Here is a 21291-nt window from a genome sequence, read left to right on the forward strand (position 1 = left end):
AGAAAATAATAAATTAGTAATATATAGCCCTTTCTGTCCTGCTGTTCTGAAAGATATGCATACTGTTTTGAACAGCTTTTGGTTTTCCAATACATTTTCAACACCTTAATTAAGAAATTAGGTAGAACATTCAGAATGTTCCATTGAACATTCACTTTAGATGCACTGACCTTCTGACTTTTTGATTTGTATTTTTGTGTTTGTTTGTTTGCTTTTTGGGGGGATACAAATTGATAAGAACAGCTTAATACAGTCGTTTAAAGATGCCCAAAGTGGGGCGAAACATTGGTGGTTTGTTAGTCCCTGCATGCAGTGTGTTAGACTAACTTTTGGTGTGTTAGACTGGACAATCCAAATGGCAGCTGCTTTCAAAACACAACTTCCTATCCACAAAGTTCAGGATGTTCATAGTAGTAAGGCCTTGCTGATGTCCTGCTAAACGTACTCTTCACAGAAACACTTCAGCACCTTGGATAGCTCTGTATTACATCTGTAATCCACAGGCATGATCACTCAGTTTCTGTTGGAAGGATTCAAGTTCTTGATGTTCTGAACCTCTTTGTACTTTAGGTTCTGACCACATGGGACAAACTGCCAAGCCATAGTGTCCGTCTAGATTCAACAGATTCTTTCAAAAGATGATGGGCCGGATGATGTTCCGCTAATAACAAACTACAAAGCTGTACATCATAGTGTTTACATTGATGATTAGAAGAAAGTGGCATCTAACTAAAAATGATGCTGCCACTGAGTACAGTTCTGTAGTTTTCTATTAGCGGGTGGGTCAAAGTTTTTGATTTAATCCCAGACGATATCTCTTTAAAAACAAAGTATTATATGATTATAATTTTATAGACAAACATTTCATTCTGAAGTCCAGATTCATAAATTGCCAAATTAATTATTAGGAATATATAACAAGTTACAATAAACTTTACCCTTTTTATTGCCTTTCTAGGCAAGCACTTTTACACATGATTTGATTCACGCTGTGTAAAATTATGATAATAAATCTCTCATTAGCCTATAAATCTCCATCTCCAAATATTCATTCAGATAACATTTCCCTGTAAAAAATATATGTTTACACTTAAATATGATCACCCTTACATTACAACAAATCGCATGTAAAGCAGATTAACTCCTACCATTACCACCCCTGCTAAAATCCCAGTACAGGAATATGTCACTTGACTGCTGCAATATGTGTAGGGCTGCCTTCTTTGAACCTATGCTGTCACTACCTGCTTTAAGTCTTTAATTGTCATTGTTAATTCATGTCTGTCTTTCAATTCAATTACCAAACACTTAGACATTTATTAATAAGTGTATTACATTACAATGACACTGTTTAAACTGCAATCAGGTGCTACAGAGCAATTCACCTGTTGGAGTAGTTAGTAGATAGTGTGCTTTTGCCTAATCCTCCGAGTGAAATAAAGAATAGTTGTAAGTACATCTTTTTAGTTGAGCTTCTCTCATCTTTTTTCATCACTTCCAGAATTACATGACTTCCAGTTAATTACTCTGTATCACCTGCTTGCAGTGAAAATGTAATGGAAAACAATTATTAATAAATGTGTGATTTGTCATCATATCTGTGTGATTTAATTGAGAAATGGACATGAATTAACAACACTAATTACAGCTTTAAAGGCAGAATTAAATGTCAAAAGTAGCTAGCCCTAAATATGTGTAATTGCCTAGAGTGACAAACTGATCAAATTGTCTTAATTGCAAACACAGAATTGAAAACAAATTTGAAAGTTGACTAATACTGGCGATAATTGATATTTGATTTGAACCAAGGTGTACAAACTGTTTTTGGAAATCTATCCCTGTGTTAAACGGATCCCAAACTGATGAAAGTGTATTCTTCCTGACTCCAATATTTTCAACATATTATAGGACATGCTCTAACATACAATAATATGTAATAGTCACAACCACTTCTCCAGATTAATGTTGGCAGAACTGTACCTGAATGGTGGTGGTCTTTCCTGTTTATTTAATTCAACTGGGATATTGCAACTCCAGTAACATTTTTATTGACGCAAAATTGTATTGAAGAATGCCATGAAATGCCCCTTCTTTTATTATTTTGGATGAGACAATGCCAGATAATTTTCCTTTACAGCACTTGCTTGCGGTGTCCATCTCAAGTGATAGAGTTATCAGTGTAGTGCCTTTTCCAAAGGAATTGCAGCTCTTTGATAGTTTTTCCTGTAATATTTTGAATCGTGAATTATTTGCTGCTGAGTAATATTTCTATCTACTATCTTGGAAGAGATTAGATTCAAGATCTAAGATGCTGCAGTAAGGATTTTTCACTTAAAATGTACATCTTGTCAATGTTAGCATATTCTCTAGGACTTTTCCAATTCTGTTTTAATAAACAGGATGGAGAGATTCATTGATTTTTTTTTAAACAGCCAACAGACAATAAGACACACTTGTTAAATAGGGTGCAATCTGTAAGAGTTGTCATTGCTGAGATATAATATTCCCCAGTAGAAAGTTTTTCAGACTTGCTATCCTTACAGATAATCCGTTTAGTACAAAGTATGACTGCCTCACATGTGTATAATTGGGTGTGGACTTATTTGAGTTTGTGTGTGTGTTTAATCATGTTGTCCCGGGTGAATTAGTATTACAAGAGTAAGACACTTGGTTATGAAGTTGTTATTTTTGTACATTGATTCATACTTAACTATGCTTACCAGCAAGATATACAAAACACTGTGAAACACTTAATTTGTTGTCTTGTAACACTGCTTATTCAAAGTTACTATACATGACAATACCACTGAAACACAAAAGTCAGGAACCATTGCTTTTAACAATATATGGGATGAAACTGGTGTTATTTTCTTTTTCAAACTTATCAGCTGAAGGATGACACCATATTACAGTAAACAGTAGCAGGTTAACTTACTGTTGTTCTGCTGGAGCTGTCTCTTCTCCTGTCTGTCTTCTATAGTAAATTATGTAACATGCTTTTCACTGTTTTCTCTTCAGAGCAGAGATTGTGTCCGGCTAGGCACTCCAGAGGTTGGGGAAGCTGTCCAGGTCAAATGGCCAGATGGACTATTTTATGAAGCAAAGTACCTGGGATCTAATACTTCATATATGTACCAGGTGAGCACTACATTGACACTTGCCATGGCCATAGGATAACACCCACATGTGTGAAGTTTCTGTTTGTAAAATAGTATAAACATTTAAAAATTGTTTATGTATACTCTTTCTAGCATGAGAATGATTTAAAATTCATGTTATCTAGTAAGCATGACTTAATTCCCTATAATTCCATTTAAAGCAACTCGCTCTCAATATTATTTATGGAAACATAATCCCCAGATGCAGGATGATATACTACTTAATGTAGGATACTATTACAATTGGCCACTCAGCATGTATTTTGTGGGTTATATGTACAATGGTACTCATAAACCTTTATGTGTGACTTTCTAATAGTTAAAATACATTGTTTACTGGTGATAGTGTTTAAATTTAAAACTTACACAAAGCCCATAGAATTAATAACAATAACATTGATGTTTCATTGGAAGTCTTGCTGTGAATATATTCTGTGCATAATGAATATATTAAATATAGTTACTTTCCTTTATGATTGACTTTTTCAATTATTTTTAATTCTACTGCAATTAAGGAATTGAAAAAATGTTGATAAGTCAGAACTTTCTTGGGAAGAAATGTTTTGTTTATATATATATATATATATATATACACTCACCTAAAGGATTATTAGGAACACCTGTTCAATTTCTCATTAATGCAAATATCTAACCAACCAATAAGATGGCAGTTGCTTCAATGCATTTAGGGGTGTGATCCTGGTCAAGACAATCTCCTGAACTCCAAACTGAATGTCTGAATGGGAAAGAAAGGTGATTTAAGCAATTTTGAGCGTGGCATGGTTGTTGGTGCCAGATGGGCCGGTCTGAGTATTTCACAATCTGCTCAGTTACTGGGATTTTCACGCACAACCATTTCTAGGGTTTACAAAGAATGGTGTCAAAAGGGAAAAACATCCAGTATGCGGCAGTCCTGTGGGTGAAAATGCCTTGTTGATGCTAGAGGTCAGAGGAGAATGGGCCGACTGATTCAAGCTGATAGAAGAGCAACTTTGACTGAAATAACCACTCGTTACAACCGAGGTATGCAGCAAAGCATTTGTGAAGCCACAACACGTACAACCTTGAGGCAGATGGGCTACAACAGCAGAAGACCCCACCGGGTACCACTCATCTCCACTACAAATAGGAAAAAGAGGCTACAATTTGCACAAGCTCACCAAAATTGGACAGTTGAAGACTGGAAAAATGTTGCCTGGTCTGATGAGTCTCGATTTCTGTTGAGACATTCAGATGGTAGAGTCAGAATTTGGCGTAAACAGAATGAGAACATGGATCCATCATGCCTTGTTACCACTGTGCAGGCTGGTGGTGGTGGTGTAATGGTGTGGGGGATGTTTTCTTGGCACACTTTAGGCCCCTTAGTGCCAATTGGGCATCGTTTAAATGCCATGGCCTACCTGAGCATTGTTTCTGACCATGTTCATCCCTTTATGACCACCATGTACCCATCCTCTGATGGCTACTTCCAGCAGGATAATGCACCATGTCACAAAGGTCGAATCATTTCAAATTGGTTTCTTGAACATGGCAATGAGTTCACTGTACTAAACTGGCCCCCACAGTCACCAGATCTCAACCCAATAGAGCATCTTTGGGATGTGGTGGAACGGGAGCTTCGTGCCCTGGATGTGCATCCCACAAATCTCCATCAACTGCAAGATGCTATCCTATCAATATGGGCCAGAAAATTTCTAAAGAATGCTTTCAGCACCTTGTTGAATCAATGCCACGTAGAATTAAGGCAGTTCTGAAGGCGAAAGGGGGTCAAACACAGTATTAGTATGGTGTTCCTAATAATCCTTTAGGTGAGTGTTTATATATATATATATATATATATATATATATATATATATATATATATATATATATATATATAGTCCTTTCTGCTATAAAATACCTTTGTTTTAGCATTCTTTGAAATTACACTACAGGGCAAACGTTTGCAAGCAAAAAATGATGTAAATGCTGACTAGGGGAGAGCACAGAAATTATTGTTCTTCTTTTCTCTACTCCCTGAATTATATCCTCATTTAGGATAGCATAGCATATGAGATTTACAGTGCATGCACCCTAACATTAATTTATTAGGCACCATCCCCAACGGTTCAGCTTTGCAAGTAAGAGGTGGACACATTTGACTGACATTATACTTCAAAGACAGCTTGTTCAGCAATGTCTATATAGTTAACTGTTTGGGCACAACAATATATTGGTAATCCAGGAAGCAGAGAAAAGAACCACTAACAATTCTGTGCTCTGCCCCAGGCACTGTGTTCAACATTTTTCACTTCCAGACTTTTGAGCAGTACTGTTTATTGAAGTTATACGAGAGCGGCAATATTTCCACATATAAACTTATTAACACAATAGCCCCTTTCACTGCACCTGGACAGCAAATGGAGACAAAAGGCATTTGCTAAGCTGTACTGAAATACTGGAACAGCCAGCCCAGCTCTCCTCAGTGATGGAATATATTTTAAAATATTAAACCCCCTGTTTAATTATTGATGTATCCATAGTGTGGGAGTAGGGAAAATTCTACATGGATTCTCTCTTTTGCATTGAAGAGATTTTTTTATTATTTTTTGCCTTGTGGGAATTCTGTGGGTGGTTAAATAAATGTGAAAGTGATTATATGAATATAGTGCATTTTGGTAAATAGGATACAGGTATTAGGACATTTGCCAATCAGCATTTTCTGTAATAGCTTTTATTTGGACACTCGGCTCATTGTTCTTGTGTACTTTATTCTAATTAAAATATTTTTGCTGTTTATAATTATCCGCACCATAATAAAATAAAATCCTTGGCATAATTGATATTGTTCAGGACAAACAATCGTATATCCATGTCTATTGTCACCCATGAAAAGAAAATCAAGTCTAAGTATTTGGAGTAGTTTATTTCGAATTTCAAGGTTTTTTTCCCTCCAGAATCCTGGGTTCATCTCCAACTCATGAGCCACATGAATGAGATTGATTTATTTATTTTTTGCCTTGTGGGAATTCTGTGGGAAAAATCCTTGGCATAATTGATTTGTGCTTAAATCTCAGTATAGCAGTTACGCAACATCTAAAGACAAAAGGTGCACGAGGAACAGCATGTAAAAACACTTGATTGTAATGGAGAGGTCTGCCCTGCCCGACATGTCAGATATGTATAGAAGCTGAGAAAAGCTCAAGCAGACAGCCTGAGTATCAGACAAATTCATTACCCTAAATAAGTGACTTGAGGTTGCTGCTGTTCAATATACACTAATGTAGAAGAAAATCCCATTTGTTCTGCAGCTGTTGTTTTTTGAAGCGTGTGTACGTATCACATCACACCACTTTTCCTAAATGTCCTAGAAAAATGTCAGCGCACAACAATTATTGACTGCCTGATATTATTGATGACTTGAATATATTGCACACAATTAATTAAGACATTGTAAGAGAAAAGGAACACACAGTCATAAATGGTAAAATGTATGGGACAGCTAATAATTTGTTTAAGATGATAAATGACTTATGCCAAAATCGAATCAATCTATGCCATAGATTTTGAGAAAGTACACAAGTGTCAAAAATATGCAAAACGGCTTACTGTTGACAAATATGGCCATATTAAATATAAGCCTTAAAGACACTTTCATAGTCCTGTGTTTATAGCAGTGCATTAGTTTAATGTATGATGAGTTTGCAAAAATAACTAACTTTTGAAATAAATCATTATTCTTAAAGCTCAATAAATTAACGATCAGGAGGTTTCTTAGAAAATATGTGCAGTACTGTACACATTTCAGAGGAGGTTTTGAAAGAGGTGCCACTGCCTCAGGGTTAGATTAATTCAGGGTTATGGCACTGTGACGGCCATTATAAAGTATAGCAATCAGGGTGCTATATCTCATGTTGTAGCATCAATGTTGATTTTATAAGTAAACTATTTAAAAACTATTTATTTCATGGAATTAACGACGTTTTTTTTCCTCTTTTGTTTATAACTGTATCAATGTATGACTTTATTCTGGATAATTCATAACATTTAATACAATATTAAGTGTTTTCTTTTTCTTTTACTTTTTCTTTGAGTTCCATTACCAGTAAAATATTTAAATAGCCTTGTACAGCCTATAGATGTGTCCATATTGAGTGCTCAGGATTCTCATGAGAGAAAACAATAGGATGTTCATATAGACAGAATGCCCAGAGGGCCGAACCAGTCACTTTATATCAGTCAGATCAGGAAGTTGGTTTGAGAATCTAGTTTCAAAGTCCAGACATTTTGAACTGCTCATGGAAGGGGATTTGTTAGGTCTAACATTAATTTCCTGTAAGGGAACTTAAGTATTATTTGGGGGTTGAATCCTAAACAGTTCCAGTGCGCCTGTTTCCAAGGGGTTGATCAAAGTTTTTGAGACACAAATAATCCATGCTTCCTTTTCTGATTATGTTGGCTTTGAATTGAACCCCATGTCTCGAAAAAAATGAATACCACACCAAATGATCCCCGACCTCAGACAGTCAGATGCATATTAAAATATTATTCACAGCAATTTTTCTGCTTTTTTATCTTATTTCCTCTGATGATGCATCTTTAAATTATAAGTATATCGTGCAGGACAAACAATCGTATATCCATATCTATTGTCGCCCGTGAAAAGAAAATGAAGTCTTAAATATTTGGAGCCGTTTATTTCGAATTTCAAGGGTTTTATCCCTCCAAAATCCCGGGTTCATCTCCAACTCATGAACCACATGAATGAGATTAATTGATAGAATTTCCTCAGGGGAGAGGTAGTGAATAGTTATTTCCTTCTGACCACAAGGAAAAAATATATAACTTTTAAATTGTGGAAATTATTTTGTTGTAACTGTCATGATTTGTCACCAGTGAGACGTCCCTGAACTGCAAGTGACCTGCTTGAACCAGGAGAGCTAGACATGAAACACTTACTTTTTTAAATTTTAAATACATTCTATTTTAATGACAAACAAATGGATGAAGTGGTTTATGTTATAAAACATAGGTCATCTCGCGGAAAGTAAGGAGACATTTAATTCCATTATGTAACGCATTATAATCGTATAATTGCTCCCACACACACACACACACAAAAAAATGTTTTACACCGATCAAGAAATTATATAAAGTTATTTAATCCATTCACAATCATAATTGGCTGTTAAATGTTTTTGCATTCGTAGTCTGTAGATATACAAGTCCTCATTTTCATTTTTTTTTTACGAACACTAGCTCTCATTTTGAGGCCGCGTGTAGATCGTTCCCATCATAACAAGATGTTTTCTTAATTGCATTTCCTATATTATCCCTACATCTTTTGTCTGTTATTGTAACTATATTATTACCAGCACATTAATGGACCACCCTTCTTGTGTTACACTGATCTTCTACATATTGACATTTGCTCCAGTTCCCTTGTTACAATGGTCAGAACTTTAACTTGCAGAACAACAGATTAGAATTACCTTTGCTTTCAGTTTCAGAGTCTACTAAAGTTTGCCTTGAAATTCAAGTCCAAGAGAAACTCAGTTATTATCATACTCAATACCATCAAAAAATTACATAACGAAGCACAAGTACCAGTGGAAGAGCCCCACTTTACCGCTCTGAAAAAGCCCTCGCGTTGCAACATGTTCTCTATATTCAGCTATATTCGGATGAGCTGGTTGATTATTCAAGTGGCCATTGATTCTGATAATCAGTTAGGTTAATAAACAGTCATTTATGGTCTCTGTTCACCACCCCCAATGTTATTAATTTAGACAGAGATTTCAATAGTCCTTCTTTAGCTAGGACAAGTGTGCATGTAAGCATTTTAAGTACGTCTATTTTACATTCACATTACGCACAAGGGGTTGATGCTGCCTTCAGCCTTTCACGATCTGAGACCTGTTTAAAACCACAACCAGAATTTCTGCTTTTGAATAATAGAAGGTAAAACAATTAAATGCTGCAGCATACATCTACAGAACAGTATTTATACCTTCTTTGTTCAGTGTTATCGAGTGCATTGTTAAAATCATTCATTTTTATTATGCATTCAGAAGGTTATCATATTCTAAGATGAGCGTTTTCCAGGTACTTCTTTACTATGACAAAACAAAACAAAAAGATACACAATTTCATACTCCAAAATATTTTATGTGTAGAAAATAATTAGAAATGACGTTTCAAGCAATAGTATATAACCATTATTGCTAATCGCAATTATATTTTTTTATAATATAGCAGAAAAAAACAAGAAAAAGGTGCCAAATATCAGTTAATTTAGAACCAAGTACTTCTTTAGAAATTGTACCTGTCACAACTTCTGGAGTTTCAAAAAGGTACAGTGATCCCATGGCATTTTAAATTAAAGCAAAATAAATGTATTTCTATAGGAAATAAAACAACCATTTGTTTTACAATTCTATTTAAAGTTTTTGTAACTTGTAAAGATGTAGAACATGTTTTACAGCATTCACATTAATAATATGTTTTACATGGACATTTATAAAGGGTAAAAATTATTCTCATGTCATATAATTCAATTCCCGCATTCTTTCCCCTAGAGACTAAAAGCTCTCTCAACTGCATTATCCACTCCAGCAGTGGGTCACTCTGGAAAGGAGTCGCCATGTGAATTCAGTGAACAAAGTGGAGTGTGATGTGCCAGTAGCAACTCAATGTATGCAGTTGCTATGTTATTTATAGTTTTATAAGGCAGAAGGAGGGCCTTTAATTTGTCTCCTGAGTGAACTGGAAGCCAGTGCAGTGAAAACAGATGAAGCCAATGCAAGAATGCCAGAACTGACAAGTGAAAGACCACTGTGTTGTGTCACTTAATAAGTGGCAAATATTCCAGGAGACAAGTTCTTCTCAGTCAATGTGCAGCCAAAAGGCAAGTGGTGACTGACAGGAGGAGATGACACATGTGGAAGCCTGGGACATCTGAAAAGTGTTAATAAACACAAAGACCCTTAGTCACAGGAAGGCTTTATTGACCCGAATAGTTTATGGGAGATGCACAGATGCAGCCGTTCTCTGAACCTGTCACATTCTGTCACTGGATTCACAGAAAGAACCTCTCAAAACCCAAAATGGACATTCGTTCCAATGATTTTAGCGTTTTATTTTTAACTGAGTAATCGGTATCATTCCTAAGTATATGGTATTAAATAGACACATGCAAATGCAAACATACACACATCTAAATATATACAGAATTATAGTCAAAAGTATTCACACCCTTTTTTGCAATACAATTGATTTGATCCAGTCAAGAACTTCCACATTCCCTGTCTAAAGGTCAATTGTAACATTGAAAAACATGATAATTTCTGCATTTTGGACTACTGTTGGTTTTTTTATTTTATTATTATTAAACTTCCCTTGTTTGGACAAGAAATATAAACTAAACTGAGTTTGTTTCTGCTAGTTAAAAAAGAACCACCAGCATCAGGGTTGGGTTTATAGTGCACTAAAGGGACACTGGGAGTATTGTTTCATGTGCATAGCTGACAATTACCAGTGGGTTTTGTGATAAACTGTGAAACATATTGTCTAAATCAAAGAATGCTGCACCCGCCTTAGACCCGTCTGCAGTGCATCCTCAAAGACCTGGAAAGGTCTTAAGAGTATAGATTAATTGCCGTTTTATCTCTTTGCATTAAAATGCTTTCTTTTGTTTCAGTTCTCTTTTGTTCTGTTAATACCCTCTATATTTTGGCTTTAGTCAGCTTCATGAAACATGTTTATATACAGTAAACCTAATTTCTGTATGAAGATAAAAGTACTAATATCCTTCTGTTTCTCGCTAATGTGTCAGTGAATTTAAGACTCTCTGGAGACACTAATGATAGCAGCGTCACCCTGCTTTCTCCCTGTGAGCCTCCTTCACCACTTCTTCACTTATCTGCCATCTGAATTTTCAATGCTCATAAACATATACAAGATGAAACATCCTTGGTGCTTTATAATACCTGCAGTCAAACAGAAATTGAAAAATATTCAAAGCACTGACGTAGGAAGTAAATGCCAAGAAACTACCAAGTATGTTGTTATTTTTGCTGAGGTCTGCATTCAATAATTTAACCAACATACACGTATTAGTTCATCGTTACTAATAGTCAAAATGATGATGCAGCCCAGAATTATATTAAGTTAAATGTGCCTTTTGTAGTGGCTCTCTAGGCACCGACTAGATCAGAAATATTTTTTTAACACTTTGAGTGACCCACTGTCTGGTTTGTTAAAGGTGGAATTTGAAGATGGCTCTCAAGTCTTAGCGAAGCGAGAAGATGTTTACACTCTCGATGAAGAGCTCCCAAAAAAAGTTAAAGGACGCCTTGTGAGTATTTTTCATATATATTTAAAAATGTGTGTGTGTATGTGTGTGTGTGTTTCTCTTCTTTCACCAACTTTTCTTTGCCGCATAGCCATAATATAACACATTGGTTCTACCCAAAGGTGATCCTGTCCTGATTTTAATAATTCTATGTATTTCTATTTAAGTGATTCATTTGTCTTGTTTGTTTTATATTTTTAGTAGTTTTATATGTAAATGTGTACACTCACTGTATTCATATCGTATGCTTTTGTGATGCTGAGGTGCTGAAGTATCCATTCTAAAACAATTATTCATGTAGATTGCATATTAAACAGAATTTAAATCATTATTTGAAATAAAAATATGTGTATCCATCAGTTAATATCTGCCCATTATGCATAAGATTTTCTAATTTCACTTCATAGATGTCTTGCTCTGTATTAGAGCAATGATTGATATATATTCAGTCTGGCTTGCTGCTCAATGTTAGGGAACAGAATGAATTTTCCATCACATGAACAGCTGACATCTGGATCAGGCATAAGAAGGTATAACAGCATTTGTAAAAAGCACTGTATTGTAAATATGCTGTTTGAGCTCAGTTTTTCTGTTTTAAGCATCCACTCTGTATTTACCAATATTCGTAATGACGTGATCCATCTCACATGTGTACTGCTAATATAATTTGAGGAAGTGAAGGAGGCTGATAATTGAATCTGCCATTTTCCTCATTGATCTCAACTTATTCTCCTTAATCTTTATTGCATCATATTAAAGTAGTAGTGTATATCATTTCCCTTTTTCCTGTCATTACATCTCGTGTTTTATGTATCTTATTATGTGTATCTGAAAGCCTGTGCCACAATACCACAACAGATATATTCTGCATTATTCACTTTTATAAAAGTTTGCGGTTTTTTTGTTTTCAATGGGGGAGGGGTCACAACATCTCCACTAAATAATATTAAATAACAGCTACAACAGATGATATAAACATCACCTATCAGCAATAACAAAATTAATTTATGATATGTAATTTACTATTTTAATTAATTCAGCTCACGTAGACAATTTAATCCTATCTGATAATGCCTTCATTTTAGTGCACGTCTCATTAATATCAACAGAAACAATTAGCACTTAAAACACACAATTCTATATAAACCAAGTCTAAAGTGAAATCAGGGAAATGTAAATGATTAGGGTTCTATCTTGAATGTAGCATACTGCGAAGTCTGATGATGTTGTTGGCTAGTGGTTAAGGTTTACTATGTACTATGAAATAAATGCAGTGAATTAACAGGCACTTGACTTTTACCCTAAGGGTAGAAAGGAGAAGTGTTGTAATCTTTTTATAATCATTTATTATGTTGCAGTTTTAGCTATGTGGACGTCTTTATTTGTGTCTGCATCTTTAAAACAGTTGTTGAAAAAACCCTCAAAAACTAAAGTGGACTGTTGGTTCTAAAAAAGGCTACCAACTTCATATGAGGGTCAATCGGTGACTCATCACTTATACAATACCTCACTCCTGAACAAGTCCTTACATAGTTGAGATGAACATGGAAGTGTACAGGTTTTAGGGGCAGCATGGCCTGGTGTTCTTTTGTGGGAATGTCGAGGGGCAAGGACTTCATAGATTTATTTTTCTCGCCTACTAACCTCGGTTGTCAGATCTATTCTGCTCAGCCAAGCAAGTAGCTTGTACAGGTTTCTTTCTTTATCTGTGTCAATATAGCCCTACCCAATAGTCTTGTCGTCGTTGTAACAGTGGCAAGTCCCAACAATAGATTTCCTTCCCTTATCTAAGGAATTAAGATCAAGAAAGAAAACGGTAGATCCCAAAATTATTTGAATGCATGTTTCCTTATCAATGCTACATGTCTAATGAGAAAAAACATGTGAATTACTATGTATTTTATTATAGTATCTGTGCATTTAACACATTTACTCATGTTGTAAAGCATTACTATAGAAAAGAAGAAAAAATAAATATAAGTATAAGCACTTTCGTGAAGCCAATGTATAAGACCTTAAAACTGCTAAACCTGACATCTTATCTGAATAGTTTCTGTGTCACACCTATAAATATGGGTTTTTATTGGCTCAGAAGGAGTCCATGATTTATAATAGGTGTTCAGAAATATTTTCTAAAATAATCTGTCCATGCCATAACAATTGTGATTGATCATCAATGATTTCTTAATCAAACCCAAATATAAATCTTCCTACATTTACAGTTTATTGCGAGACTAAATGTTTCCCCTAAGCACTTCTACCCAGATAAGCATTTATTGCCTTGTCCATTGACATACTCCATTTTTCAAAAACAGATCATGTGAGCAGTACACCTGAACTTGTGAAGTGCAGTACCTGAGACATGAAAAAGAACAATTATTTTTTAGTCAGTGGGTGGGGAGGGTATTCAATTCTCAGGGATAATGAATGTCAATGGATTTACTTGGGACTAAATGATTTCACTGTATACTTCTCCTACCTACCTGCATTCCCGGATGATGGATAATGTTCCGAGTTACCTTGTTGTGAGTCAACTTAAAATGTGCATATTTGGAACATGGCATTTTTAACAATACGGCATATTTTTCTGAATATTAAATATGCAAATTTTGTTAATGTACCAAAGTCACCAAGTTACAGAGAGCTGACAAAATAATTTGTGAAACACTGGAGTGAATTAAAAAAAACAAAAAACAAAATTAGCATTAAAATACTTCTGGCAGTAGCTTTTGGTACCATGATTGAATTTGCCTGCCTGGGGAAATAACTTGTTTAATATCTTTTTGCATTAGTTGCATTTTTTCCCCCACATTATTTAAATGTCCTTGTTAGTATCAATAGGAATTCAGTTTTTTGTTGAATTTTTAAAGACAATGCAGGTGGAGGTTCCCAAGGAGCAGTTTTATTTTTTGTATTGGTTTTATCTTAGAAAATATAGTTCCCATATACAGTCAGACACAGACACTGTTTAACGATTGGTTTGAATTATTGATAATGTATAACCCAGAGGTCATAGGGACCCTGTACTGTTTTCATTGGGGAGTACTGAAAATGCTTCTTGATCTGAAATATGTGGTTCATAACACAAGTAATTGGTTACTGCTGTTAAAATGCTGCAATAAATAATATTTCAGTGATGTGGTTCTGAAAGATCCTTTTGAGGTTATGAAGAAAAAACAACTCTAATATCACCACAACTCATGGATTTGCACATTTAAGATATTGTGGTAAAAAATTAAATATTTTACACAGTGCTTTGATTCCAAGTACACATGGTTTCTGATTGATAATTGCTTCAGCTTTCAGTCATTGGTTGGTTCAACCAGTGAAACTTTCAAGTGCAGTGGGTTCTTTACTGAATAGTTTGCGTGTTTATATCTGGGATATGTTATTATCTGACTGGGACAAGGATTTCATAAATGATGTGGCGGCCTACAATTATCCAGGCACTGTAGGAGCTGACCAAGGGTTGTGGATGCACCATATGAGTTGTGAATGTCTTTTTGCTCATCCAAAAGGAGTGCTGACTGAACATATATTGTACTTTACCATTCTGTGATGGCCAGCTGTTTTGATCACCAAAAAATCCTGGATACAGTCCACTGACGGTGAAGTCATTTCTTGTTTAGCTGCTCTTAGCTTGCTTTGTAATTTGGTGCCTTTCCTCTCAACACCTGCTCTGGTTTCAGTCCACAGCTTCCAGCATGCGGTTCCAAGACACCTTCTATGGGCAAGACGTGATACAGGGAGAGAGGAAGAGACAGAGAGTGCCAAACTCCAGGTTTAAGAATGACTATGTGGCTGACCTGAGTTCTCGTACCTTCATAAAGATCCCGTGTGAACAAAAGGGTGGAAAAGGGAAATAATGAAGCACCTCCAAACAACCAAGAAACAAAAGAACTGAGCATATGCACTATAGAGAGGAGACCAGAAAGGTTTAAAATAAACATTGTACTGTGTTTTTCAGGAAGAGGATAATGCAGTGCATCGCCTATAAATGGAGACCCAGTGCTTTCATATTTGTCAGGGAAGAAAATCGACATCTATATTTGTGTTTCAAAATCTTTTTTAAACAGCATTGAAAAAATGATTTGTGTTTTTGTTTCCGTTTTAATATTTCAAGTATTTCCAAGAATTTTCTATGCGAATAGCTACTCCAAGCGTTTGTTTTTTTAATGTTAATTTACTACTTGTAAGGTAATAGATTTTTTTAATATATTGAAATTAAAAAAGAAAAAAAAAGGTTTGTAGTCCTTTGCTCAGCACGTTCAGCATTACACACTACTGTTTTTTTTTTTTTTCCTGTTTCTTTTTTGAGAAAGTAATAATTAAAATAGCAAGCAGTTACATTATTGGGCAAAATGCACCTTCAGATTTATATATTAATGATCCTCTTTTGTATTAATTTATTTGGGCTTCCTTTTTAAAGTATTGTGACTAACAGGCATATGATAAATTAAAAATCTCAGTTTTGCCTTTTACTCTTGTGTCTTCTGTTATGGTCTGGTTGGGTTTGACAAACGGAGCTCAAGTAGGCTTACTATCCATGTTTACTTCTTACAAGTGTAGAAATCAGTTAGAAAAGCTTTTGAAGTTCATTGTCTGGTTTAAGCAGACCCTGACACATTTTAATTGCTGTGTCAGTCAGACCTGGGAACAGGGTTCTCATCTCTTAAATATGATACATTTGAGTTAGTAATGTCACCTAAATTAAATGGTGTCAATCCTAAAACTACCATGGCCCCACATCACTTTCAGTTGTCAAATCAAGAGAGACACAGCTTTGGATTTTCTGATATGCTCTGTTACATCAGAACAAATGAAAGACAAGTGAAAACCTGACCCTTGCATTTTCTGAATGTTTAGTTTGCAGGAGTCTCAATTCTGCTATTAAAAACAAAAACTGGTCAGCAATCAGATGTGTTAAGCAAGTTTAAATCTTAAAGGGACAGCTTTTTAGGAATGCATTTTATTCGTGTCATTTCGGCACATATATGGATATACAGGTAGTGGACAAAAAATAATGGAAACAGCAATGTAAAGTCACTTAGGCCACCATGTGCGGCCAGTACGGCCTGTATCCACCATGGCAGAGAGTCTACCAGCCTCTGGAGTTCTGCAGGAGGGATGTGGCACCATTCTTCCACAAGTCGATCAACTCATGCCTGTCTGATGAGGCTGGAAAACTCTGTCTACTTGATTGGGTTCAGCTCTGGTGACTGAGAAGGCCATGACATCTGGATAACATCAGTGTCACGCTCACCAAACCATTGGGTGACTACATGTGCTCTGTAGATGGGGGCATTGTCATCCAGGAAGACACTCCTCCCGGCAGGAAAGAAATGCTGCAACACGGAGAGAAGATGATCACTCGATACCATTAAGTAGTGATCAGCATTGACCTTGCCTTCGAAGGGAATGAGTGCACCCAAACCATCGCAGGAAAATGGGCCCCACAATATTATGGAACCACCAGAGACCTTCACTGCTGGATCCGAGCACCCTAGAGCTATAGAGTTCTTTAGGTCGATGCCACACTAATCAGGATGATTCCTCTGACCGTATCACATTTCTCCACTGCCCGATAGTCCATTGCCTGTGTTCTTTGCACCACTAGACTCACAAACATGCATTGCCAGGTGTGATGAGTGGTTTGTGCACAGCAACCTGACTGTGTGTCCTGCTCTGTGGAGTTCTCAGCATACCATTCTTGATGAAACTGCCTGCTCACGCCCATGGTTGATTTCTGTCAAATTATCTGCAATTGCTCACCTGTTTTGCACTTTGAATGAATGTGTGGATATCAGGACTCTGGAGTCTGTGCTTCTGCCCACTGTTGACACTTAGACATTAAGCTGCTTGTGAAACATCAGCAAGTTGAGCTGTCTTGGTCACTGAAGCTCCTGCCAAATGCGCCCCAACAATTGCTCGTCTTTCAAGGTCATGAAGCTCTTGCAGCCATGCTAGCCATAATTATTGGCAACCAGGCCTGTCCAGCATTTTCATATGTGACTCTAAGCATGCTGGGATGTTATTCACATAACACATGAGCCACACCTTTGTGAATGGCCTTGCTTTCAATATATTTGGTGTCCCAATTTTCTTTTCTGTCCATTACTCAGATAGCGGAAAAGAAGAAAGTATAAATACATACTGTAAGATATTATATAGCAATAACAATTTTGAATACATTAGAATTTCAACAAATGGCTGTACATATTTTTTCCCCATCATCACTCACCAATCTGTCTAGTCCTGCCACACTGAAGAGGAGCATTGTAGGAGAACTGAACAGTCTGCCGTCTTACACTGAGTACACTTGCAAAGAAGTTTATAATAAAAGTAATTGCCTATCGTAGGTTTTCTGTTGTCTAAATCATAGACAATTTGAAATGACAGAATTCCCTGTGAAACATTTATTTTGTAGAATTTGAGTTCTTAATCATTTTATAAACTTTATTTTTTGGCCTGTAAATGACACAAAAGAAGAATGTAGTACAATCTGGGCCAAAATAAATCAGGCAAACAGTATTAAAAATATAAAGAAATTGATGCCCAGGTTTCGGGAGAAAAATACAGTTCTTAGTGGAACCATACATACCAGTGGCAGCATACAGTCTGTTTAAAACTTTGTGGTGCTGAACTTTCTTCAGAGCACTTACATACTGAGGGGACTAGATCAGCAATTCTGGGTTGTGGGATTGTGGCCCAGAAACGGCATGATGGAGGCCCAGCAAGGGTAGTTACTGGGATGCTTTTGCAGGGATCAGGGGAGGACCACGCATGCTCATTCACTCTACATTATCAAGGTGTTATAGGAACTCCTCCCAAAAAGAAAAACAGCACACTTTTTTTAATTCAGTTTCAATTTGTAAATGGTTAAACATTCACATTAACTGTAATGCATTCCATTATCCATTTCTAGAGATCTGTTTGGGTGGGATTTAGTCATCTATTTGTTTTCTGTAATGATAACACATGGAGCATCCTCACATTTTTTTAATTTGTTTCCTTTCACAAAACAGTGTGTTCCCATATTAGTGTTGATGTCCATGTTTTAATTCTGTACATAGTCCCATCTGTTAGATCAGTGAAATCTGTTTTATTTGTTTTATGTGTGTGGGTGTTTACAGTATTGCATTCATTTGTATTAGATACAGACATGGGCAGTGTTGGGTAGTAACAGAATACAATGTAGCCTACAGTTGGATTGACTTCAGATTTTCATAATCATTTTCCCTAAAAACAATAGGTTATCTTCGGGCTTGCTCTATTTCTACCTTTGTTTTAGAAGGATATCGCTACATTACATCATAAAACACTCACCCACAGTAAATGAGTTGTTGATGATGGAAAACTTAGTACTTAATACTTAATATTAGTATCCCTGGGGATGGAAAGTATATTGTCTAAAACCTATGTGCATTACCAGTGGAATCAGGAGCGATGTGTTTTTCCCCCTTGTGCTAGCATTTTTCAATTTATTTTTCATTGGAGAGTTATTTTAGTTATTTTAGTAATAAATATATTGAAGTCTATGTGGCAATAATATGCTTCTGCTCACCATCTGGGGGTAAAATGTTACTGTTAGAACAATACTTAAATTTCTGCTATATAAAAAAGCAACATGGCAAGTATGTTTGAGACAAAATGCAAACAAAGTAAATTAATGTGAAATTAAAAATCAATTAAGAACAAACGCTGTGTGTTTATACTATTTCCAAAATTGTCTGTTTCGTGAAGGGGGAGTCTCATGCATTTTGGCTTCCTGGATCCATAGAGAAAAGCTTGCATGTGCCAGTTATCATATGCTGATCAATGCAAGACTCTGTATGACTTTTATATAAAACGCATCCAAATAAACAACAGCAACAACAACATCATCAAAAACTTGGCTGAATAAATGTAAAATAGATAAACAGGTACAACAAATTTGAATCAGTCTTCCATATTAAAATTGGTTGTACGTTTAATGTAGATGTGTATTGTACACATAGTTTTAACTATTGAACTCCACTTCTGTTTTTATTCCCCCCCACAAAATATCCCCAAAATAATTAAAAGATTCGTTTTTCAAAGTAACCCTGCCAACATTGTGCATGAGTTTTAAAGTTGTCTTCATCATGTGATTTAATGTGTTATTGGCTCAAATTAACTAATTGTGTTGCAGTTAGACTTTAAATTTACACCAAACTTGATGTCCAGAATAAAGTGACAATAATACAGGGTACTCAAGCAGGGTATCAAAATAAAAAGGTATTTAATTTAATTTGTTTAAATTGTTTTTAGTTCAGTAGTGTTTTCCTATTGGTCCAATTTGCCTTAGCTGTGGTTTACTAAATTGAACTATGGATAACTATGGTTATCTATTGTTTCTGCAGTTATATGGATATATGGGAGTTAGTCTGTCTCAAAAACATTCCCTAAAACAGATCCCTGCTTCCCTATTAATTAGAATAGGATTGTTGTCACATTTTAAAGGGACATGTGATCAGAAATGAATGATGAAAACTGAAAGCTAAATTATCAGTGTCAGACATTACCATGCTCATCTGACATGTTAAGCCCTGGCCAATATACTGTGCTTGCTCTGTATGCTCATTGTTTTTCATGCAGATTATTTCCAATAACCCCCATCCCCTGCAATAACACTGGTTAATGTCAGCCATGTCATTCTGGGATACCTGACATTACTCCCGCTGAAAACATTTGACTGTGTTCCTCTGGGCATCTGGAGCCAAACGAGAGCCAGATGTCACTGGAGCACGGCCTTGGGATTAGCATCTTAACGTCCATTAAGCAATCCTTAAATATGCACTGGGTTTTGAAGGTTAAATTATGTAAGTTGACAAGTTACCATAAATTAAATAGGTTTCCCCAAGCATGCAAACCTAACTCGGATTTTATCAAGACTTTTAAACTTGTTTGCAAATAGATACAGCCAACTAAGCAGATGAAACCCTGAAGTAAATACAGAGATTTAATCAGTGCTTGACTTGTATTAGAGTTTAATTCTAAATCGACTTATCTCAAGCTATAGGATGAAATCCATTCTGTGATTTCCCTAGTCTGTTTGTAATGGATATTTACCCTTCATTCATTCATCAGTGTTACGACATGAAGGCTTGCTGAGTGTGTTTAGGGACGCAATGACAACCCACCTGAGCTTTCTTGGTGAGCATCCTTTCAGTTGAAATAATAATCAATCAGAATTTCAGTGCCGTTACCTGCTGGTTACGACAATAACTGTTCTCACTTTGTTGTTAGTTACCATATGTAAGGTTACTGACTGTTATCTTACTTCCTTTATATGATTCAGAGGCCTACACTGTTTGCTACAAGGAAACTGTGAGGTTTAAACACATTAAGGACAGACATATTCTTAAAACAAACAAACAAAACACATATTCAGGCAAACTGTCCATGTTGGTGTGTATATCATCTAACTGTTTATTTAAGAAGTCTCTTAGTATAAAATTATTTAGTTAATATGCATAGTATTTCATGGCAGACCTTTCTTATCACATTGTTGTGCTGCATAATGATGTATTTGACCTCTAGAGGCCACTGTTGAGTATATGATGTAAATACATGTGCTCTGCCTGTTAATTGTGCAGTATTTGGTTCAGTTGGGGTCAGTTAACAGCCCTACAGCTGTCTCTTATACAACTGGTAGAGCTTTACCTGTCTGCCAGTGTGGCTGTGTTTGGATCAGTATGTTGAAAATGAATATTTATTTAAACCATGGTTCTCTGAAAGCTGTTTTTCTTATGTTTATATTTTCTTCCAAAGGATAGTGAA

The 21291-nt window shown here is 35.8% G+C and overlaps 1 protein-coding gene across 2 annotated transcripts in view; it reads left to right on the plus strand.

The window, feature by feature from the left end:
- kdm4c (lysine (K)-specific demethylase 4C) overlaps nt 1-21291 on the plus strand; it is a 209996-nt gene that overhangs the window by 165309 nt on the left and 23396 nt on the right. The window contains exons 20-22 of one of the 2 annotated variants that reach the window (XM_066720363.1): nt 3019-3138; nt 11401-11493; nt 15180-15971. In XM_066720363.1, coding sequence (XP_066576460.1) covers nt 3019-3138; nt 11401-11493; nt 15180-15356 — 390 coding nt within the window. In that variant the 3' untranslated portion in view covers nt 15357-15971. Of the gene's footprint in view, nt 1-3018; nt 3139-11400; nt 11494-15179; nt 15972-21291 lie in introns of those variants that run through there. The other variant, XM_066720364.1, reaches the window with a different exon arrangement.

The sequence above is a fragment of the Amia ocellicauda genome, chromosome 13 (assembly GCF_036373705.1).
Source record: "Amia ocellicauda isolate fAmiCal2 chromosome 13, fAmiCal2.hap1, whole genome shotgun sequence".
NCBI lineage: Eukaryota > Metazoa > Chordata > Actinopteri > Amiiformes > Amiidae > Amia > Amia ocellicauda.